This window comes from Beta vulgaris, chromosome 6 (assembly GCF_026745355.1).
Source record: "Beta vulgaris subsp. vulgaris cultivar EL10 chromosome 6, EL10.2, whole genome shotgun sequence".
NCBI classification, from domain to species: Eukaryota; Viridiplantae; Streptophyta; class Magnoliopsida; order Caryophyllales; family Amaranthaceae; genus Beta; species Beta vulgaris.
The window spans coordinates 16,064,527-16,080,608 of record NC_079207.1 but is presented as its reverse complement, the minus strand read 5'-3'; the positions used below and the strand labels follow the sequence as shown (position 1 = coordinate 16,080,608).

Sequence of the window (16,082 nt, the reverse complement as noted above, 5' to 3'; positions counted from 1 at the left end):
AACGCAAAGGAGTAAGTTGGTACATACTTTCTCTTTATTTTAATAGTTGTAATGTTTTGAATTTTTTTTACTATTTATTCACTTTAACCATAAATTGTGCATTAACATACAATACAAAATTTAGCTTGTACAATGCTGGATATACCTCAATATAGATTCACAAGATTTCAACTTTGTATTAATTTTCATAAATATGTAATTAGACGTATAATGATCAAAGTTGTATGTAGAAAAGCGTAAAAGCCAAAACGTTATAACTACTATCATGAGTACAATTTCAACAACACCTTTGTTGCTGCAAGGTTATCATTTATCGTATTGTGTCGGACTCGTCCGACACAATATTCTCGTCGGACCACTTCACTTGAGTTTCAGGTAGTCTTCATTTTTTTTCAGGTAGTCTTCATTTTTTTTTCAGGTAGTCTTCATTTTTTTCAGTTAGTCTTAATTTTTTTTTTCAGTTAGTCCATTATTTCTTTCAGTTGGCTCATTATTTCTTTCAGTTGGTCCATTTTTTGTTTCAGTTGGTCCATTATTTGTTTCAGTTGGTATACATATTACGAAACAAAGTCCAACTGAAACAAAACAAAGTCCAACTGAAACAAAACAAGGTCCAACTGAAACAAAACAAAGTCCAACTGAAACAAAACAAAGTCCAACTGAAACAAAACAACTTGAGGTGAGAAATGTGAAAATGAAGGAGAAACCTGATTAATATGGTTACAAGATCTGGGAATAATAGCACCACCAAGTCCAGGTTGACACTGAACAAGCTTAATATTTCTCCAATTCTTACACAACAAAGTCACATAAGTAGCCTTCACTTTAGTCCTCAAAGCAGCAATTTCGATACTTATGCGCCTATTATTCAATTTTGTTGTGTAAGAATTGGAGAAATTTTAGTCCTCGAAGGATAAACAACTTCATGTATGAATTCCGCCGTTGTCTTCAGCAATTTCGATATGAATTGCGCCTATTATTAAAGACCGTTCTGGAACTCAACAAACGGGCCCACCGACGGCGAGTCTCCGGCGTCGGTGAGGGTGGGTTTTTTGCTGCGTTTTTTTAGTCCCATTTTTTTGGGTTGTTATGGAGGAGAGAGACTGTGGGAAAATTAGGGGTTTTGGGGAGGTGAAAAGTGTTGGGAAAATGGTGATGATTGAGCTTTGTGAAGGGCCAAAGGAGACGGTGTTTTGAGGTCACTGGGTCAGCCCGTCTGACAGTAAGTATATGGTCAGACGGTCTGACCCAATACTTTCACTAGTATATATTCCACTTCAATAGTGGCTCAAGGAGTCAAGATGTACTTGGGCTTGTCTTGTATAGTTCTAGCTTAGTGGCTACAAAAACTTATGATTAAATTCCTTCTATACAGTCATTTTGTAGCTCCATGAAGACATTTTTTCCCTAATGAAATGAAGCATGAAATGAGAACATATCGTTTTAAGTAGCTAGCTATAAACATTGTCTTCAACAGTTGGATTGTTCAAAATTGCATCTCTTTTTCCTGATACACTAGAAAGACAAGGGAGAGGCCATAGCTTATCCCCACCAAAAGTGTCATCCCTGCAATAATATCATCGAGTTAATCCATCTTTGTAAAAAGTTTGCCATGCATTCACCAACACTACACACTATAGTATATATATCAGTTTAAACAAGTAAAAGTCAGTTTTAATCATACCATATTCGACGTGCGATGCGAATTTGATATTCATCTTCTTCGTATAAGGATCTTTCTTCAATAATAATTGCAAAATCAAAGAAGAAATGACTAACACACTTCCAATTTTCTCTCTAACTAATCTATGTCTCATATCAAGTGACCAGATCCCAAACTTGTCTTCCAAAATCACCTTACTAAGCAAGAAAATGCCAATCCCAAGTGTCAGTTTACCTGTTGCTGTAGTTCTTTCGGATGGACAACTTGCTAAGCTTCTCATCAGATTAGTATAAGCAGCACAACAATACAGAGGAATCCAGAGATACCAATCTAATTATAACAAAACAAATAAAGGTTTATTCATCATGATTCATGACTACATGAGTATGGTTTAAAATTATAGACAGAATCAAGTAAAAACTGACGAATGTATTGGTTACCTGGGTCATTAAACTGAACAGATGCAGAAGCAAGGAAAAGGGCTGCCATTAGTATAGAGCTAATTTTGTAGAGTTTTGCCATTTCTTTTCTCATGTGATGTGAGTTTGACTATCTCAGAGTAATAATTACCCAGATCAATATAGTATAATATAATGTAGTAGATGAGGTCCGAACTTTTTAACCACCTCTGCTAGTAGCTGTCAAAAGTTGACACAACACGATAATACGACATGAACCGGATACGAAAAAAATAAGTTAGTGCCAAGCTTCTAAGACATGCTTATATAAACGGGCCAATATGTGTTTTATCGTTAATAAAATGGGATAGCCGGATAGGTTAGTGTTGAGATGACACGAATTTACACGTTTGACTTTAAAATATAGGAAAATTAACATATTAGCACCATTTAGTGTATAAGCCGTCAAAATATTAATGAATTCTTTAAATCTTCTCAAAATACTAGCAAGTTATGACCTAAATAAACATGGCTTGATAAATATTGGACCTAAAAAAAATCAATTTGTTGTTGATTTTTTAGGATCTTTGAATACGTGTGTCAAATGGTTCAACATAGTTAACTATTTAACTAAACGGATCGGGTTAGTGTCAAGGGGTTTTGACATAATAAGTTATACAAATTCAGTTATTCTTGAGGCCTTTTGACAGAATTAGTAAAAGACACGAACATGAAATAGACACGACACAATTTATTTGACCGTTCTACTTTAACTACTAGTTGATTCTCCCACGGAATTAAATTAATTTGAGCTATTTCTATTTAAGGTTTAGTACTAATAGAAAAAAATTAAAAAGAAATTCATAATCCCTCATTTTATGTCTTACATCTTCACATGCATTCTTTAAAACAAATATGAAATGAACGAAGTACATAACAAGCTTAATATAAAAAGTCAACCAAAAAAAAATTCTGGGTTGGAGATAGTTTAGAACAGTCCTTGTGTTCCTTTGCAGGCTTGATTTCATTTTTGTAACGGTAGGTAGCTGGGAACTAGTGCTACATGGTCTGCGCATAGTGAGATGTTCATTTGTACTACCTCCGTTCTTTTTTAGTTGCAACGTTTGACATATTGCACTATTCATGTTCTCTTATTTGACCACATTTATTGATTTATATGTTAAACAAAATATAGTCATGTGGGGTCTTGTTTGATTCGTTTCGATGTAAGCTTTCATAATATCAAATTTTTATAATTTTTACTTACATACAATTAGAGATAAAATGATTTAAAATTGTACATTGGCAAGCGTGAAAGTCAAAACGTTGCAACTAAATAAAAACAGAGGTAGTATTTATCTAATTTTTGTAATTAGCTTTGCCCGTTGATTTAATTCAGTTTAGTGTTAGAGATGTTTTGACTTTGGGTTTGATTAATATGAAAGATTAGTGTGAATCATCCAATACTCGGTTTAATGGTTTGTCTTTATAGTATATTTTGTAAGTTTACTTGAACATTGAGCGATGAGGATAGTGTAGTTTTTGAGGCTTGATTGTCTTTTGTGGGAAACTTGAGCGGAAGTAGTAGTGAACTTTTATGCTTAAGAGATGTTTTTGATCAAAGAGTGTTGTTGTTTGATTGTAAAGGAAGAGATTGTTTGTGGGAAATGGTAGGCCTTTTCATTAACTTTGTGATGTTTTTTTTTTCATACATCCTCAAGGCTTACACCATCACCTATTTATAGGTGTGGTAAGAAAACTTGTGCATCTTCTAGATTTTTCTAGTATTTTTACATCTAGATTTTTCTTAGGACTTTTCTAGGATTTTTCCTAGGTTAGATATTATTATACATCATTCTAGAAAGATATCTAGATTTTTCTAACATAGATATTTTCATGGATATTTTCCTAAATTACTCTAGATATTATAATTACATGATCTTTCTACTACTAGTCTACTATGGAGAATTTTCTTGATTAATATCTAATACTCTCCCTTAATCTGAAAATTCTTGTACTCCGAGTTGTCTTCTGAACTGGATGAACTTCTCAGTTGGAATTGCTTTTGTGAATATGTCTGCGAGCTGCTCCCCCGTCTTGCAAAATTGTAGCTTGATCTCTTTCTTTTCGCCTAGTTCTCGGATGAAGTGATTTCGTAACTCGATATGCTTCGTTCGGGAATGAAAGACTGGATTCTTTGTCATGGCTATTGTAGACATGTTGTCGCAGTATATAGTTGTTGGTTCTTCTGATGTTTGTTGTAGATCATCGAGAATTCTTCTAAGCCATACTGCTTCACATGCTGCACTTGTTGCTGCTACGTATTCTGCTTCTGTTGATGACAGAGCTAGTGTTGCTTTGATGACCAAGATATAGCCTTGGTTCCCAGTTGAAACACGTAGCCACTTGTACTCTTCCGATCGTCAATGCTTCCGGCCCAGTCGCTGTCAGTGTATCTTGTAAGCTTGTACATGATTCCATAACTTTTGGTTCCTTTGACATACCTGAGAATCCTTTTTGCTGCTACTAAGTGAGCTTTACTTGGCTCACTCATGAATCTGGATACTATGCTGACAACATGTACTATGTCGGGCCTAGTATGTGAGAGGTAGATGAGAGAGCCGACCAAACTTCGATATATTGATGCATCAACCTTCTCTTTGCCATCATTCTTAGATAGCATTTCATTAAGTGCCATTGGTGTAGCCAATGGCTTGCATTCGCTCATGTTAAACTTCTTAAGAAGGTCGTCTGCATATTTCTCCTGTGAGAGAAATATTCTTCCCGGGCTTTGCTTGACTTGCATGCCAAGAAAGTATTTCATGGCTCCAAGGTCGGTCATTTCATATTCCAACATAATTGTCTTCTTAAATTCTTTAATCATTTTCGGATTAGTGCCTGTGTAGATCATCTACATAAAGGCACAATATGAGAAAATATTGTGATCCTAGGGTCTTGATTATAATGATGGCTCACTTGGCTTTTTGTAAACCCATTTTGAAGTAGGTAGCCATCTATTTTGCTATTCCAGGCCCTGGGTGCTTGCTTAAGCCCATAAAGGGCTTTACGAAGGTGGTATACTTTGTCTTCTTTGCCTTCGATGAGATATCCTTGCGGTTGCTCAACATATACTTCTTCTTCAAGCTCCCCATTTAGAAATGCTGACTTGACATCTAATCGAAAGACTGGTAATTTAAGTTGAGCAGCAAGAGCAAGGACTGACCTGTTAGTCTCCATGCGGACAACGGGAGCATATGTCTCGTTAAAGTCAATCCCTGGTTGTTGGGAGTAACCTGTAACACCCCGATAATTCTCTTTTTCTAGAAAATACTTTTATAATAAACCTTAGAGAATTACCCAGACATTATCGCCCGTGTGATAACGTTTCGGCTTACTCAGAATTTTGCAGCGGAAAACAACTTTCTAAAACAACTTTATTAAAACTTATGAAACCAATAACAATGTCAGAACTAAAACCACACCAACTTAACTATTGTCTGAAAACATAAGTTCCTATGAAAACAACTTAAATGATAAATACTAGTAATACAAGAGTCTCTCCATTCCAGATTCCCAATGAGATGCATCTGCGAACCTGTAATGTCAATGCTGTCTTGACTCTGCTCCCCCGAAGGATCACCACAGGATCAATAGGCAAAGTCATGATCACAAACACAACAAGCACGTAATCAGCAAAGCTGAGTACTACATATCAGACATAAACAATCCTAAACATGATACTACAAAATTAACATGCAGGAATAATATACATAAGTTATAATAATTCTAGACAACTTTTACTGAACTGAACTTAAACAACTTTTTATCACTTAAATGGAATAGTTATTAGGACGAGTTGTCTTGCCACTAAGATGAAATGCGGGCGCGACTCCGCATTTCAGAGTGACCTACGATATCGAGGAACCTTTGAAATAAAGAGGGATGGTGATCAATCCATTCCTAGAAAAGCTATGGCACGCTCACCATAACCCCAACCCTTATGTCCAACTCCAGACGTGCACCAGTCCAAAGTCTATAACCTATTCTCGTTTCACTTTACGTTAAATTTATTTTATTACTTGTGTTGACACAACAACCAAGCAAATAACACATAATTAATAATCACACAATCATAACAGAATTCCTTTTTATCTTTGGATTAACAAGTGATCACAACTTATCAACCAAGACTCCTTTAACTTCCTTTTTAACCTTTACCAACTTACTTGTTGAACCTACCAACAATAAACTTTACCTTTATATAGGTATAACTTGTCACTTACCAAATAAGATCCACGGTCCTTATAAGATAATAAAATACTCAAGAATCCATGTAAAACATGATTCATCTAACTTACATTAATTCACTCACGAATAAATAAATAAACTTGACTTATCCTGCTTGCATCAATCCTCCATACAAACATTTATAATCATAAACACTTCTAGTTTACATGTAGCACATAGGCAAATAACATGTAAAACAATTCCAGTAATCATATATATGAACAAATAGAGTCCTATACATGATACTAATAAATAAATACTCTTAGAGCATGCTTCTAAATCAATAGCACGTAGACGATGTACGTACCTTGTATAAACAAATCGGTAGGCCACTTTTACTCGCTAAAAGTCTCCTACTACGAAATCTCCGCCTAGAAAATAAAATAATGAAATAAATATCTCGAACTAAAAATTTACAGCAACTTTAAAACGATCAAAACCCCCTTAAACGTGTTTTAAAATCGTTTTTACATACCAAACTTTCGTTATTTTTAATCCCTAGTATAGTACAACTATTCTAGTGATTAAAAATCATTTAAAATCTTAAAATACTTATTTCTGAAATTACAGCATTTATAAAATTTAATAAATCTTCTGAAAATATATTCAATACATATAAAATTATGTACTAACCAAATCTCATGATTTATACTTTATATATATAGTTTCTAGTAATTAAAAACCCTAAAAACTATAAATTTCATGATAAAAACTAAAATAAACTTAACATATAAAATCTGGAATTTATTATACTAATAAACATAATGATCGAAATATTTTTGCATATAAAAATAGTAATTTAAATCATAAACATGCTAATTATAATAAAATAACATAAAAACTAGTACTTTAATGGAATCTTAGAGAGGAAGAAAGAAAAACAACCAACAACTAGGAGGAAGAGGGGCGCCGGACAGCACAACAACCACGACAGCATCACGGTAGCAGGGTTCTTGGCTCAAACAAAGATTTGTGACGTTTCTTGTTCAACAAAAACGTTACTTGAAGAAGAAGAAACATTTTGAAGGAAAATTGAAGAACGACGCACAAAGGAGGAGAGAGAGTGAATGCCGATGGAGAGAGAGAAAGTGACGTGGAAGGAGGAGAAAATAAGTGTGTAGGGTAAAATAATTGGGTTTTTAGGATATTTATATAAAGGCTTGTATTGTGGGCTTAGGAAAAGAGATTTTAATTAATGAACTTGATGACTAATAAGATGGGCTATTAAACTTTAGTCATCAAATTACTCTTTCCCTTTTTATCACTTTTGGGCTTTCGATTCCATTAACTACCTTTTCAATATACTTTTAGTAATTAAAACTCTTATTAAAACATGCTTAATTAAAATATTTCAAATTTTATTAAGCTATGAAAAATAATTTCAGTTGACTTTTAAAATATCAACCCTTTTAAAAGTCAAATCATTTTCCAAACTCATTTGGATTTAAATATAACTACATAAATACTTTAATATATTTATGAAAATTCTTTAAAATTGTGGGGGATTACATAACCTTTTGCGACGAGACGACCTTGTATTTCTGGATGGAGCCGTCTTCGTTATACTTGACCTTGTAGACCCATTTGAGATCGATGACTTCTTTGTCTTCAGGTTTCTCAACAAGCTCCCATGTCTTGTTTTTCTCGATCATCTTGATTTCTTCATTCATGGCCTCAATCCATTTCTCTTCTCGTGATGCTTCTTGAAAGCTTTGTGGTTCGCTAGCGAAGAGAGCCATGATAGCTTGATTGCACTGGAAATCCTCCAAGTAGCTTGGTGGTCGCCGATCTCTTTGTGAACGTCGCACAACTTGAGCTGAGCTTTGAGAGCTCGATCTTGATGTTGGACTCATCGATCTCGAGGATGTTGTTGGAGATCTCGGTGATGATGGACTGGAGGATGACTATGTTGCTGGATGATTTGGGCCTTCATCTTCACTTGGGCTTGGTGGAAGAAAATCTCCTTCACGTGGCTGAGATTCATTCTCCATCCACGTCCATTGAGCTCCTTCATCGAATATGACATCTCTTGAGATTACTAGCTTCCTAGATTCGGGTTGATAGAGACGATATCCTTTAGATTCGGGTTGATAGAGACGATATCCTTTAGATTCGGGTTGATAGAGACGATATCCTTTAGATTCATCACTGTATCCAATGAAGATACATTTTTCTCCTTTTCCATCGAGTTTTTCCCGATTTTCTTTCGGGATGTGGGCATATGCGATGCACCCGAAAACTTTTAGGTGCTCGACACTTGGCTTTCTCTTATGCCAAGATTCATAGGGTGTCATACCCATGACGGCCTTCATGGGAGATCGATTGAGAATGTAGATAGTCGTATGTACGGCTTCGGCCCAAAAACATTTGGGCAAGTTTTGCCGTGCATCATACTTCGGGCCATCTTAGCAATGGTCCGATTTTTTCTCTCCCCAACACCATTTTGCTGAGGTGTGCGTCTGACAGTTAATTCTATTTTGATCCCATGCTCCTTACAGAAACTATTAAATTCTTTACTTGTAAATTCTCCCCCACGATCTATTCTAAGAATTTTTATTGAATGTCCACTTTGTTTTTCCGTGAGGGCTTTAAATTTTGAAGTGGGAAAATGCTTCTGATTTTTGCTCCAAGATATAAATTCACATCATGCGAATAAAATCATCGACAAAATAACTTTTTCTGCCAAGAGATGGATTTCTGGTAGGGCCCCATATATCTGCATGAACAAGCTCTAATGGAGCTCTGGCCCTCCCGGATGAAGTAGGGAAAGGCAATCTATGCATTTTGCCATATTTACAACCCTCACATATTTTTCTTTCATTAGATATAGGTGGAAGCCCAGTCACCATTTCTTTTTGTTTTAAAAATTTTAAACTGTTACAAATGCCACAATGTGGACTCATCCACCATAGAACTTAGGGCAACATTATTCTCCAATTGCATTCTTAATGGAAATATTTTATTAGGAGCCATTTGAGTAATAGTAATTAATTGCCCTTTTCTCTTATCAAATACGAGACATTTATTAGCATCAAATTTTCACCATATAGCCTCTTTGAATTAGTTGGCCTACACTTAATTAATTTTGTGCAAGCCCGAGGACATAGAAAACTTCGTGAATAAATTTAGAGGAGCCGTTTCTCGCTCTAACGGCAATTGTCCCCTTTCCAGCAACTTCTTGGTTGCTTCCATCACCAAGAGTAATTTGTGTTTTTATGTTTTCATCTAGACTGACAAATGAATTTTTGTTGCCAGTCATGTGGTTAGAACAACCACTATCGATATACCATATATCATTTGACTCTTGGTGAGCATTTAAACACGTATAAAATAATTGATCTCTAGGCTCCTTATTTTTCGTAAAATTAGCCTCTTCTTTTTGCCGAAACCAACAATCTTTTTCAAAATGAGTGTGTTTTTTGCATTTTTTTACACTTATACCGGCAATCTTGTGTATTATGACCATTTTTCTTACATAAATTGCAATAGGAGCCAGATTGATTATTATCTGATGTGTTTTAAAATATACCGCAAGTGCACGGTGTCTGTTTAGCAAAAACTGGCAAATACGGGTCGATCCACAGGGAGAGGAGTTCTACAGATTTATGTTCAATTATCTAACTACTTCCAGAGAGGAAATGATTGAGTAATTAATAACTAAACTAGACTAAACTAGAACGCAGAAAAATGGGAATTATTTATCAAATAATTAAAAGCCCAGGGCAATCGATCGGTCCACCATGCTTATACCAGTTTAATCAATATAATATAGTTCAACAACACTTGGATTGAGGTTCGAATAAATGAAGTATTTTGTTAATCCTTGGTCAGGCATTAACAACTCCTAGATTAACATATGGCAGTACGGTCGCTCAACATAATCAAATCTACCTATTGTAACAAGCACTAGTACAGAAAAGGCAATTTGCGTCGGATGTGAGGCGTCTATTTGCGTCGGACTCTGGTGCGACGCCAAATCCCTCGACGCAAATGACTCAGAAACGATCTGCGTCGTATGCGGAAACGACGCAAATGGTTTAGCTATTTGCGTCGCACTCGTATACGGTGCGACGCAGATGGCTATCCCAGCCCAATTACAGAGTAATGCAGAGGGTAATGTGCGTCGCACATAGCCTAAGGTGCGACGCACATTAGTGATTTGCGTCGCACCTCGGACTATGTGCGACGCAAATTAATATTTAAATAAAAAAAAAATTTTTTTTTTTTTTTACAAAGGGGAAAAAAAATGAGGTTAGCTTTGCTCTTATGGCAAGATTGTGAGCTAATTTCACATCCTCCCTATCTTAATACATGAAACAAACAAAGAACAGTAGAAGATTGAGAGAATATCTCCTTAAAAAACCCAGAAACGAAATGACAAAAATTCAACAAAAAAAATCAGATCTAACACAAAATATACTGCAACTGAAATCGATTCTCGAACAGTAGAATATTGAGAGAATATTCTCCTTAAAAAACCCAAAACGAAATGACAAAAATTCAACAAAAAAAATCAGATCTAACACAAAATATAGTAAAAACAAATAAAATACAATAAACAAGATACAACAAAAAATACGAGATCTAACAAGGGTACAATTGTCTTGCGTCGATTAAGAAACGAAAAAAATCTAACAAATGAAACGAAAAAAATCTAACAAATATCAAAAATGGAAAATTCAGATCTAACATAAAAAAACGAAATTAAAAAATTAAACCTTAAAAAAACAAGATCTAACCGACACAAATTTCACTAAATATATTTTTAAAAAAAATACAAATCGCCAAAAACCTTGTTCTTCTTCAAATCTCGTTCTTCAATCTCTTTCTTCAAATCTCGTTCTTCAAATCGCGTTCTTCAAATCGCCAAAACGAAATCTAAGCAGAGAATGATCTAAGCACGAAATCTAATAAAACGAAATCTTAAAAAAACCAGAATGAAGACGCAGAGAAATCTAAGCACGAAAATCGTGCTGAGAATGAAATCAAAACGAAAAAGATGCTTGAGTGATGCGGCTGAGAATGTTATTGTGCTAAGAGCGGCTGAGAATCAAAACGGAAATCGAACCCTTCTTAGTTGGATGAATAACATACAATTATAAAAAGAGCCTTCGAAATCCACAATAAGTAATGCTTTTTAGGAACACAAATAATGGTTGATTATACTTCATCTACAGTATCGCCAATTTTTTAGCGTGCTTTTTACAGTATCACACCAAATGAATATGATTATGTAATCTACTACTTGTGTTTATAAGAGAGGGGGGAAACTGAACCCTTGGAGAGAGAGTGTGTTTGAGAGATGCGGCTGGGAAACGTGTGAGGAGAGAGGCACGAGAGTTTTAGGAGTTTTAGGGTTTGAGGAGAGAGGCGCAGAGAGAGGGGAGTTTTAGGAGTTTTAGGGTTTGAGGAGTGAGGCGCGGTGAGTAGTTAGGTTAAATATTTGGATGGGCCGCAAATCTGCGTCGGATGGGCCATGAGGTCCGACGCAATTTGGTCTTTTGCAACGCACACAACTACGATGCGACGCAGATAGTGAAAATCATTTGCGTCGTATTGGCCACGTGGTCCGACGCACATTAAGCTTTTGCAACGCACCTTTGGTCGATGCGACGCAGATAGCTTATCCTGGTGCTCGTTTACACATGATGTGCGTCGCACTCTACTTCATGTGCGACGCAAATAGGTTTTTGCGTCATTTCCGTTTCAGTGCGACGCAAATCAGGGGACGCAAATCGTCGTTTTTCTACTAGTGAAGCCTCTAATGAATACGATCTTTCGATTCTAATTCTTATTAGCTAAACATAACTCATGATATTGCGCAATTACATGAATTAAACAAGTATAACAAATCAACAGGAATTATTCTAATTCAACCCAATTATTGAAGAACATCAAACCACAATAAAAAAGGTATAAACATGGCTTCCCTCTCTAAACCCTAGAAATAGACTACTCACTCATTATAATAAAGAATTCAATAAACATGATCAAAGTAAAAGAATTCATTAAATTAAAGAAAGTAAAGAAGAATACCGAATGATTGATGAACAATGAAAAAGGAAATCGACGATCTTTATAATCTTCCAATGTAAAAGTTCAACAAAAGTAGAGATCAGAGAATAAACTAAGTGTTTGGCCCTAAAAACGTAGAAAATGAGATGGTCCTTTCGGAAATATAAAAAAACCTATTTATACTTCTTACAAAACCGGCTAAAAAACCCGAAAAAACGCGTCCCGAGAAACCGCCCGGTCGGGCGACGGTCATTCAACTTCTACGGCAAAAAAGCAAATCCGCCCGGTCTACCGGGCGAACCCGCCCGGTCGGGCGCGCAAGCGATTTTGGATCTTTTCTCGCCCGGTTGACCGGGCTAACATTCCTTGCATTTTGGTGAAAAATTAATTTCGCCCGGTCGGGTAAAACCGCCCGGTCGACCGGGCGGAGAAACAGTGATTTTGCATCAACTTGTGAAGGCTGTATCTCTCAAACCAGATGTCATATTGGGATGTATGACCTATCATTGGAAAGCCCTTGAAGTCTAGTTTCCAATCCAACTGGAATTTCTTAATTATCAATTGTATATCAAAAGTTATGGCCAAAATAGTGAACAAGTGTCAGTTTTGACACTTCTTTCACCAACTCTTTGCTTCATTCTAACTCGAAATTGTCCCGAAATGATGCATTGTGATCCTTGTGCAAGATATCTTCATCTTCAATGATTAATAGGCTTGATATTAGGTAATCATAATCAATTTGCATCAAAGTAACCTGAAAATGATCAAAACACGCAAACGGGGAGTAGTAGAGCACAACTTACGTAATTCATTCCATTATACACCTAAATGCTCTAAAAGGAGTTCTAAATGCAATCAAAATGCATCTAAAAACTATATATAAATGTGACATATCATTATCTCGAGTTCCTTGATTTTTATAACTTCCTCTACCCCGACCACGGTTATATGATGTTCATCCTTTTTGAAAATTTTTACCGTAGCCATTTTTATTTTTATTTTCTCCATTATTAGAGAATTTTACTTTAGCTTGAAATGCTTGTTCTAGTGGCTGCTCTGTAAATCTTCGCATTCTATCTTCATGTACTAGAAGGGAGCCCATTAATTCAGTTAAACTTAATTTAGATAAATCTTTATTAGACTCCTCTATGACAGCCACTATGTGATCATAATTTGTGGGGAGACTTCTTAATATTTTTCGGATTACTTGGACATCTTCAATTTTATCTCCATTAGTTCGAATTTGATTTATGATATTTGTTACCCGACTAAAAAACTCTTGAATTGTTTCATTTTCCGTCATTAATAGATTATTAAAGTCTCTCCATAAAGATTGGAGTTTAAAGAGTATTACCTTCTCGGACCCCCTATATTTTGTCTCCAGGATACTCCAAGCCTCCTTGTCCGTTGTAGCAGCCATGATGGTAGGGAGAATAGTTTCGTCTATTCCCCGATAGATCAAGGATAGGGCATAATTATCCCTTATCCGATTTTGTTTATATTGCTTGTGGCGTGCTTCATCTCAAGTAGCTTCTTGGATCAAATCATTTGGTTGTTCATAACCATTTTGCAGTAATTCCCATAAATCTTGTGAGATAAATATGGATTTCATTTAGATAGACCATTGTTGATATTTTTCACCTTTAAATGTGGGTATCCAATTTACCTAGGGGTAGTTAAATGTGTTTGAGGAAGTCATTTTAATTTATGTGGTTTGATTTTGTTTTTTTAAAAAAGTTGAATATGTGGGGTTTGAAGTTGAGGGATGAATGTGTTTAATTATTGAAGGCTTTGGATTATAGTGGCTCTTGATACCAAATGTAGGAAACTTGAGCGGAAGTAGTCAGGGGCGGATCCAGCGTGGGTTCAGTGGGTTCAACTGAACCCACGTGGATCCGGGACAAAAACACGAAAACTGGGCAAAGAAAACGATAATATATATATAAAACACAGCGAATTTATATCGCTTAAATGCCCGGTGGCTCAGCGGTAAAGGTAGTGAAGTACAATCTTATTTGTTCTCCTGGTTTGAGGTTCGAATCTCAGTAAAGTGGTTTGTTTTGTTTTTTTTTTCTTTTTCTATCCTCCCTTAGTACTTACTCCCTTTAGGCTTACTGCATTATTTGTTTTTTTTTCCCCTTTTTTGATCCTTCCTTATTCTCTTTAGACTTACTTATTCCCTTTAGACTTACTGCATTATTTCTTTGGTTTTTTTTCATCCCCTTCTTGGCTTATTGCATTATATCCTTGTTTTTTTTTTCCTTTTTCTTCATGCTCCTTTAATTTTTTAAACTCTTTTTTTTTATCTATAAATTTCTCCCGCCCAGCAAGTACAAATATTGTAAAAACTAATGAATTTGGTTAATTTACATTATTTTTTTTGTCTACGTCATGTTTGTGCTAGCTAGTTGTTAAAGTTTCATATTTTGTTATACATATAAGTGTATAACATGATAAGTTAATTCAATGAAAAAAGTCTTAATAGTTAATACTCGATTTGTAGTTTTTATAACTCTATAGCTTGTTAAAAAATTGATAGTCTTTCATTACTACAAGAAATTAATTATCATATTTTTTTTGTGATGATGTAATCAAGAATAAAGCCTTGCTAAGTACAATTGTTGAAAGTTTATTTTTTTTCCTCGTCCTTCAATGCTATAAAAAATTCAAAAACAAAAAAATAAAAAAAAAATATTAAAATTATTCCGAACCCACGTGGTTCAATTCCTAGATCCGCCACTGGAAGTAGTAGTGAACTTTTATGCTTAAGAGATGTTTTTGATCAAAGAGTGTTGTTGTTTGATGGTAAAGGAAGAGATTGTTTGTGGGAAATGGTAGACTTTTTCATTAACTTGTGATTTTTTTTTCATACATCCTCAAGGCTTACACCATCACCTATTTATAGGTGTGGTAAGAAAACTTGTGCATTTTCTAAGATTTTTACATCTAGATTTTTCTTAAGACTTTTCTAGGATTTTCCCTAGGCTAGACATTATTATACATCATTCTAGAAAGATATCTAGATTTTTCTAACATAGATATTTTCATGGATATTTTCCTAGATTACTCAAGATATTATAATTACATGATCTTTCTACTACTATATGGAGAATTTTCTTGATTAATATCTAATATCCTTTTTACTATACTATGTGATTGATCTCATTTTTATTATTTTGGAGTCATTGTACTTTCCTCGAAAGAGCTTATAACGTCAACAATTTATGAATATATAATTTCAAATGTCAAAGTATTTTGAAAGTACGCATAAAGTTAAATATATTTATAATCAACTATCAATTTATGGAGAAGAAAAAGGCATTAAACTATATAATGGAGTAGTTTATGAATTGTAAAAGATGATTAATGTGCACATATGGCCATATCATTGAGTAATTAACAAAAACGAGTGGGAGTTAATCATGAACATGAAGCATGGAAAAAGAGACATCTTTGTTTGGATAACATGTCAGATGTAGACATCAAATCAGCAATGAATGTAAAATGCCAAAGCATCAAGCATGGACATGATGAATAATTTCTCAAAATTCTTGTAGATGTTTTGATGTACATTAGCTAGCAATGAATGTAAAATTCCATGTGTTTCGACTTTGTTCATGTCTGCAGGTTCTTGCACCCAATTCTAGAACCCAAATACTTTGGAATTTTGCTGCTCTGGAAAGAAAGAATTATAGCGCATTGGTCACTCACTTGTACAA

At 35.0% G+C, this 16,082-nt stretch overlaps 1 protein-coding gene and 1 long non-coding RNA gene across 2 annotated transcripts; both read right to left on the bottom strand.

Annotated features, from left to right (window-relative positions):
• Positions 1-152: 152 nt before the first annotated feature.
• Positions 153-3,780, bottom strand: LOC104895981 (hypothetical protein). Its single transcript, XM_010682637.4, has 3 exons — positions 2,104-3,780; positions 1,685-1,993; positions 153-1,566 (listed from the first exon to the last, which is right to left on the bottom strand). Exons 1-3 carry the CDS (start codon positions 2,195-2,197, stop codon positions 1,487-1,489), a joined length of 483 nt encoding a protein of 160 aa, XP_010680939.2. The 5' UTR covers positions 2,198-3,780; the 3' UTR covers positions 153-1,486.
• Positions 3,781-12,402: 8,622 nt separating this feature from the next.
• On the bottom strand, positions 12,403-15,298 carry LOC130592002 (uncharacterized). Its single transcript, XR_008970022.1, has 2 exons — positions 13,718-15,298; positions 12,403-13,117 (listed from the first exon to the last, which is right to left on the bottom strand). It is a non-coding gene; the product is annotated as an uncharacterized LOC130592002 (long non-coding RNA).
• Positions 15,299-16,082: the final 784 nt, after the last annotated feature.

Excerpts from the sequence above, each read along its gene's own strand:
- LOC104895981 (XM_010682637.4), bottom strand. The coding sequence starts at position 2,197 with ATGAGAAAAGAAATGGCAAAACTCTACAAAATTAGCTCTATACTAATG. Across the intron at positions 1,994-2,103 it reads TGTTCAGTTTAATGACCCAG|ATTGGTATCTCTGGATTCCT; the intron begins GTAACCAATACA and ends TGTTATAATTAG. Across the intron at positions 1,567-1,684 it reads CGCATCGCACGTCGAATATG|GGATGACACTTTTGGTGGGG; the intron begins GTATGATTAAAA and ends ATATTATTGCAG.